At 39.1% G+C, this 8,116-nt stretch overlaps 1 protein-coding gene across 1 annotated transcript in view; it reads right to left on the reverse strand.

The window, feature by feature from the left end:
* Positions 1 to 346: 346 nt before the first annotated feature.
* Positions 347 to 8,116, reverse strand: part of ddx23 (DEAD (Asp-Glu-Ala-Asp) box polypeptide 23) — a 47,506-nt gene continuing 39,736 nt past the window's right edge. The window contains exons 13-17 of the mRNA XM_017487588.3: positions 5,911 to 6,153; positions 5,563 to 5,714; positions 5,321 to 5,429; positions 1,750 to 1,924; positions 347 to 1,049 (exon numbers count right to left, since the gene is read on the reverse strand). Of these exons, the coding sequence (XP_017343077.1) occupies positions 826 to 1,049; positions 1,750 to 1,924; positions 5,321 to 5,429; positions 5,563 to 5,714; positions 5,911 to 6,153 (903 nt within the window). The 3' untranslated portion in view covers positions 347 to 825. The remainder of the gene's footprint in view (positions 1,050 to 1,749; positions 1,925 to 5,320; positions 5,430 to 5,562; positions 5,715 to 5,910; positions 6,154 to 8,116) is intronic.

An 8,116-nucleotide genomic window follows, 5' to 3' on the forward strand; every position in this document is an offset into this window, starting at 1 on the left:
CATATTTAGTTAACTGACTGTATAGTACCATTTTTCTTTTCCTATGTCTGCAGTGTAATGAAATATATGCACTATCTATGATGCCAACAGACAACAGTCTTCAGGCACTGTGTGCACACCCTCTCACCCCTGTCTTTCTGAAGAAAAATCATCTGCTTTATGCTGTGTGGAATCCTTTCTTTTTAAATAATTTCTAAAATATTAATAGTAATAATAAACATTTGATTTACATTTAATATTTATTTGGTGGCTTTATTTTGTTGCTTGTATTAGTCAGTCAATAATTTTATTATTGAATGATTAAAACAATCTACAAGTCTGTGAAAAGAGGAGATATAAAACCAGCTCAACCAAACAGGCTTTATTTCCAGTTCATACAAATGAATGTATTCACTATGAACTATATGGTATCCACTGACTAATGAAAAAAAAAGGTCACATATCTTTAAAATCACTTAGGCCTGTAGGATTATTATTATTTTTTTATTATTATTATTTTTTTTTTTTTTTAGTTTTAAATGAGTAACCATTTCAAACAATATAAAAGAAAAAACATATGCTTGTACTACTGTTCATGTCAATGGAGCACATGATTGTATTCTGCCAAATAACAGTACACAAATACAGTGCTCTGCATGCCCTCCCTGAATAGATGTACACAGCATCAAATGGAGACAGAGATGAGAAAGCCATCACAGTCAAGTGAGAGGTTAATTGCATGTATATGAAGTGAGAGAATAGAATAATGGAAAGAGAAAAAGAGGGAGATATCCAACAGTGTCGAATGTGACTGAAGTCATGTTTGCATGAAGACTTGTTTGTATTTCAGGCAAATATGGTTTCTTCCCTCCTTTTCTTAGTGAGAATGGTGCCAGGCTTATGCTGGGCATCAGGGTGGTTGGCGAGCTCAGGTGGGCATGTAGACACAGGACTCTCCAGTATGGCTTGCTTCAGGTCATAGAACACAGACGAGTCTTCTTTGGTCAAGAAGGTCATGGCTACCCCGCTCTTTCCAGCACGACCCGTTCGGCCAATACGATGGATATAGTCTAGTAGCACAGAAACAACTCAAATGTAACTTTCAAGAACATTCTACATTATATGCTCAAAAGTATGTGCACACCTGCCCCTTACACCAACCATGTCAATTCCAAAATCATGGGCATTAACGTGGAGTTACTCCCCCTCTGCTGTTGTAACAGCCTCAACTCTTTTTGGAAGGCATTGCACTACATCTTAGAATGTGCCTACAGGGATTTATAACCATTCAGCCACAACAGCATTAGTGATCAGTGGGGCTGAGTTCACGGCTTGGGCCATTTGAATTCTTCCACATGATCCTTAGCTAACCATGTCTTTATAGACCTTTATTTTGTGCACAGGGGCATGGTCATGAGGAAAAATCTTAATGCTACAGCAAACAAATACATTCTACATTAACTGTGTGCTTACAACTTTTGGGCAACAGTCTAGGAAAGGCCCACATATGGGTGTGATGATCACATGTCCACAGACTTTTGGCCACATAGTGAATGTCACATCACTTCAGATTTGCTAGTGTCATTAGCAATTACAAAGTAACATGGTGAAAAGAAACACGATCCCTGCCACATCAAGTCTTCTATTTTTACTCTCATCTATCATGAGAAACAATAAGTACTGTCTATTCTTTAAATATTGATTATTTGTTATTGATTATTAGCAATTGAGATGAAGAGGGTAGAGAAAAAGGGAGTAGAGAAAACTCACCCTCAATATTCTTGGCCATGTCGTAGTTGAGAACCATGGAGACATCATGGATATCAATACCTCTTCCTGCCACATCCGTGGCCACCAGGATATCCTTGGCTCCAGCCTTCAGGTTGGACAGAGCAAACTCTCTCTGCTCTTGTCCTTTACCACCATGAAGTGTACAAGCATTGTACTGGGAAGAAAAGTAACACATGTAAGGAGGGAATTTCGGTGTATCTGCTTTCCTCAATGCAGTCAATGCAAAATAAGGCAAGGTAGTGGCATGTGACTAGAGTTCAAATAAAATTATATTATTCCATCCACACCGCAACAAGTGTAAGACAACTATGATGTACAAAAATACAATTTTACTGCAATGACAAGTCTAGCATAATATAACAAATACACAGGATATTAAGCAAACACTACACAAGCAGCTGGATTTAATTACAGAATTGTTCGGGTGAATCACAGCAGCTTAGGATCATCATATTATAGAGGGGTTTTTTTTTCAGATTACATTCAGCTTTGTTATTGTACAAGTACAAGCCAATGAAATGGAGATAGCATCTAACCACAAGTCCAAAATAGCCAAGTAGCACTAAGTGTGTAGTGCAAGAAGAGACAATGATGTTGGGTGGTAGTAAAGTGCCAAAGTGATGTGCAAATGGAATGATATGGCCTGAAAATAGTGCAAACGGCATACATGAGTAATGAAGTCAATGTCAAGAATCATGAATTAATGAATAAAGTGTACAAAACAGAATGTTAAGTTAATGGTAAGTGAATATGGATCCAGTGACAAGTGAAATCCAAAGACATAAGAGTACAGAAACTGAATGTAATGTGCAAGTAGAGGAATGTGCAATACTGCAAATTGTATAAAAGTTAGTTCATGTGCAAAAGTAGAAGTATGCTTGCAGAAAGAAGTATGTGCAAACTGTGTAAATTAAAAGTGCAAACAGCATTAGGGCAGCTGGAGGAAGGAGGATTAGCAATATTGTGAGGAGTTCAGCAGATTGAATGCTGAGGGGAACCAGCATTTTCCTTGCCTATTGACGTGACCATGAAGGCTTCTGTAGCGTTTCCTGGATGGAAGAAGAGTGAACAATCCATGGCTGGGGTGAGAGAGCTCCTTGATGATGCTACATACCTTCTGTGTGGCATCTCTGGGCACCAGCAATATGTTGGGTGGTTTCACCAACCTCTGGAAAGCCTTCCAGTCAGAGACTGAGCAGCTTCCGTACCACATTGAGATGCAGTTTGTCAGTATGCTCTCAATGGTACAGCTTACTAGTATCAGAGTAGATACAGTGGTGATTGAAAGTTTGTGAACCCTTTAGAATTTTCAATATTTCTGAGTAAATATTACCTAAAACATCATCAGATTTTCCACACACGTCCTAAAAGTAGATAAAGCGAACCCAATTAAACAAATGAGGCAAAAGTATGTGAACCCTTTGCTTTCAGGACCTGGTGTGACCCCCTTGTGCAGCAATAACTGCAACTAAACTTTTCTGGTAACTGTTGACCAGTCCTGCACATCAGCTTGGAGGAATTTTAACCCATTCCTCAGTACAGAACAGCTTCAACTCTGAGATGTTGGTGGGTTTCCTCAATAAACTGGTTGCTTCAGGTCCTTTCACAACTTCTATTGAATTAAGATCAGAACTTTTGACTAGAATGACTTGTGTGCTTAGTGTCATTGTCCTTCTGCATGCCCCACTTTCTCTTGAGTTTCAGTTAATGGACAGATATCCTGACATTTTCCTTAAGAATTTGCCGGTATAATTCAGAATTCATTGTTCCATCAATGATCGCAAGTCTTGCTGGCCCAGATGCAGTAAAACAGGCCCAAACCATGATACTACCACCACCATGTTTCACAGATGGGATAAGGTTCTTAAGCTGGAATGCAGTGTTTTCCTTTCTTCAAACATAACGCTTCTCATTAATACCAAAAATTCTATTTTGGTCTCATCCATCCACAAAACATTTTTCCAATAGCCTTTTGGCTTGTCCATGTGATCTTTAGCGAACTGCAGAGGGGCAGTAGTGTTCGTTTTGGAGAGCAGCGGTTTTCACCTTGCAACCCTGCCATGCACACCATTGTTGTTCAGTGTTCTCCTGATGGTGGACTCATGAACATTAGCCAATGTGAGAGAGACCTTTAGTTGCTAAGAAGTTACCCTGGCTCCTTTGTGACCTCGTGGACTATTATACGTCTTGCTCTTGGAGTGATCTTTGATGGTCGACCACTCCTGGGGAGGGTAACAATGGTCTTAATTTTCCTGAATTTGTATACAGTCTGACTGTAGATTGGTGGAGACCAAACTCTTTAGAGATGGTTTTATAACCTTTTCCAGCCTGATAAGCATCAACTCTTTTTCTGAGGTCCTCAGAAATCTCCTTTGTTCATGCCATGATACACTTCCACAAACATGTGCTGTGAAGATCAGACTTTGATAGATCCCTGTTCTTTAAATAAAACAGGGCACTCACTCTCACCTGATTGAAATCACCTGACTCTAATTTCACCTTCAAATTAAACTGCTAATCCTAAAAGTTCACATACTTTTGCCACTCATATGTAATATTAGATAAAGTTCCTCAATACATAAATGTATACCATTTTTGTCTCATTGGTTTAATTGGGTTCTCTTTGTCTACTTATAGGACTTATGTGAAAGTCTGAAGATGTTTTGGGTCATATTTATGTAGAAATATTGAAAATTCTAAAGGGTTCACAAACTATCAAGCACTACTTTAGGTGAGCTTTTCTCATTCTTCTCAGGAAGTAAAGCTGCTGTTGCACCTTCTTGTTTAGGGTGGAGGTGTCCACGATGAGGCCCTTGGTCTTCTGGATGTTGAGGGACAGGTTGTTGTTGGCACAGCACACCGACAGGTGCTGAACCTCCTCCCTGTAAGCCTTCTCATATTCATCAGTGAGCATGGGTACCACTTTTGTCATCTGCTAACTTGATTAAGTTAGAGCCATGAACAAATACACAGTTGTGGGTGAAGAGAGCAAAGGAGAGAGCTAAACACACAGCCCTGTGTTTACGCTGGTGTTCAGTATAAGGGTGGAGAAGGTGTGGTTGTCAATCCAAACAGACTATGGTCTATTAGTAAGGATGTCCAGGATCCAATCACGGACAATTTGGAAAGTCCACAGTGCACGTCTCTGGACTTGGGGAGGAAACCGGAGTGCCCGGAGAAAACCCCTGAAGCACATGGAGAACATGCAAACTCCACGCACACAGGGCAGAGGCGGGATTCAAACCCCCAACCCCAGAGGTGTGAGGCAAACGTGTCCTCTGAATCAATAATAATATCGATACAATAATACAAATTGCAACAAAAAATCAAAACGTCTAAGGCCTTAAAAACTAAACCCCACGGAACAGAGGCATCATGATAAGCAAAATCATAATTCATCACATGTAGCAGATATGAGGATGGGGCAGCATGTAAATACACTTAATAAGTGAACAAACTTATCAAAGAACAGTACTGAGTGGTAAATGTGCGTAGTCCTGGGCAATACTGGTGCAAATGGTGATAGTGGTACTAAGTGCATTTTACATACCCCCATTTTCTCCAGAGACTTGGCCAATACGTCACACCCTTTCTTCTGGTTAACAAAAATAATGATGGGAGGCTCGAAGCCACGTGACAGGACTTCCAAAAGCTTTTTCCTGTTGTCAGTACAAAACAAAATGCATCAGAAGTCATACATTATGTTACACATTATGAAAAGTTGCTGGTGCTCTTAATATTGTATGATGTGTTTTCTTTTCTGTTTTTTTTTTTTTTTTTTTTTTTTTTTACCTCTTCTCTGCTTCTGACATCAGAAGAACCTTCTGTTCCACCCTCTCATGTGGTTTACCTGCAGAACCAATGTAGACCACAGCAGGGCGCCTCAGGTAACTTCTGGCCAATCGCTCTACAGCAGGAGGCATAGTGGCTGTAAACATGACTGTCTGGGGGGGTGGAGAGAAAAAAAAAAGAAAAAGAAAAAAAGACACTGTAAAATAGTAAAAATCTAGACAAAAAAAATGTAAAGAAAAAAACCCCCAAACAAACACAAAATAACAAGAATGCTTACTCATAATACAAAGTATTTAAGGCACATACTTTTAAATAGCATACTTTGCTTATAAACTTAGCTCTTCAGACCTGTCTGTATTTGTGTTTTCCAGACTCAAAGTTTAACATCATCTTCTCTGGATCCTCAGCTTCATCGGTGTCTGGTTTTTGATTGGTCACAGGTATGTGTTCCAGAATCTTTTGGACATCAGGTTCAAAACCCATGTCAATCATCCTGTCAGCTTCATCCAGTACCACGTATGTGCATCTGCTGAGTACCAGGTAACGATTCTCCAACACGTCAATCAAACGACCGGGTGTGGCTATCACTATCTGATGATTAGAACAATAAATATTAACATAATTAAAACAATACTTCTTAGATCATTTTGATATTATTAATATCCTGGTTTATGCACTAGCTGGTGGCATGACCGTAAGAGTGAAAAATGGTTCAAATAGTTTGTGTGTAAATTAGTCATACTGATACTCTGTAGTGATTTGAAACCTCACGAACCAAAAAACAAAACCTACTGCTCTAAAAGCTACTATACTTCATATCAGGTCACTAAGCAATAAGTCCTTCCTAAATGGACAGAAATGCATGACCTAGACTTGATTTTTCTGACAAACATGGCTTGGTAGCAATGACAACTTTGCTTTCAACAAATCAGGTCCCTCCCTTTATAGTTTTTCAGTGTTCCTCCACATAATCTAAGACTAATAATAAGCATATTAATGTGTTGTTTAATAAATTAATTCTTATAACTATTGATGTGGTGAAGCTTTTTTGTTCAACGACATTTATTTAACATTTATGGAAGGTGTCTCAGTTTACGCTTTATTTTTTCCTCAGTGTTCATGGCTACGCCTGTCCCTCTCTCTCTCTATGCATGTGTGTATGTCTTTGTGTCTAACTATAAACTGTTAAAATGTGTGATGTGGTGTTTATTAATAAATAAGTTTTCATTGAGTTAATAGTAAGTATGGAGGCATTGCTTGCCAGTATAGTAGCACATTTAAGCAAAAATCTCTTGGGGATTTTTCAACTTTCAAATATCTCATGATCTTAAGGGCACACAGGGTTATATATCACCCTCCCAAGCAATGTCCAGGTCTCCTCGAAGAGCTTGGAGAGCTGCTATGTAGGACCTTGGCAGATATTTATTATGTATTACTCACCAGAGACTTTTAATATTACCTTTGATAAACTTTTAAATCCTGCTACCAGTCATTTTATAAGGCTACTGAACTCCTTCAATCTTACACAACATGTAATGGGCTCAATACACACGCTCATATGTTTGATCTAGTTATACAGTCCCCTCTGAAACTATTGGAATGACGAGGCCAATAAATTTGTTTCTGTTATACACCAAAGACATTTGGGTTTGAGATCAAAAGATGGATATGGGACGAGAGTTTAGGATTTCAGCTTTTAGGTCCTGGTATTTACATCTAGATGTATTAAACAACATGAAACATAGAACCTTTTATATCAGACCACCCAATTTTTAGGCAGGCAAAAGTACAGCAAAAGATAAGTCTTGAAGTAAATTAAAGTAAATAACACTTAATATTTGGTTGCATATCCCTTGCTTGCAATAACTGCATCAAGCCTGATGCTACGATCTTATCGCTGCAAGTCGCCAGTCACTGTACTATGAAGTTGCAGGTAGGCGTTCCTGCTACTGATTGCCATAGTAACATGGGTGGTGCAACTAACTTCCACTTTTGACAACAAACCAGTTTTGTTGCTGCTAAAATTAAACATTCTGGAGGGAGAGGATGTACAATTATGTACAATTCACCAGTGTACTGTATATATGCATCATATCCTACAAAATGAAGGAGAAGCGGTGTGTGCTTGACCATCTACCTGCGGCAAAAGCAAAACACTAATTAGCTTAGTTTATGGCCTTAGCACATTTAAAGTAAAATAATAATGAAACGCCCTCACTTTTTGTTGCAATTGAGCAAAATCCCTGTGTAGCGCCTATCCCAGAGTCACCATGAGGATGCCATTCACTAGATGTTCGATGGTGACTGGGAGCCAGAACCGCAGCTCTTCGGCCATGGCCTCTGTGCTTCCTGGGTGAAGTGTCTGGCTTGGTGCTGCTCATTCCTGGGCGCCGAAGCAGCGACAAGCCTGACTCTTCACTCAAGATAGGAGCTACACTGGGATTTTGCTCGACTGCAACAAAAAGTGAGTGTTTCATTATTAATTAATATTTATTTATTTATTGCTTTAAACCCGCTAAGATCCTAAGGTAAGCTAAGCAAATTGACTACTGCC

The sequence above is a fragment of the Ictalurus punctatus genome, chromosome 15 (assembly GCF_001660625.3).
Source record: "Ictalurus punctatus breed USDA103 chromosome 15, Coco_2.0, whole genome shotgun sequence".
In the NCBI taxonomy this organism is placed as follows: domain Eukaryota; kingdom Metazoa; phylum Chordata; class Actinopteri; order Siluriformes; family Ictaluridae; genus Ictalurus; species Ictalurus punctatus.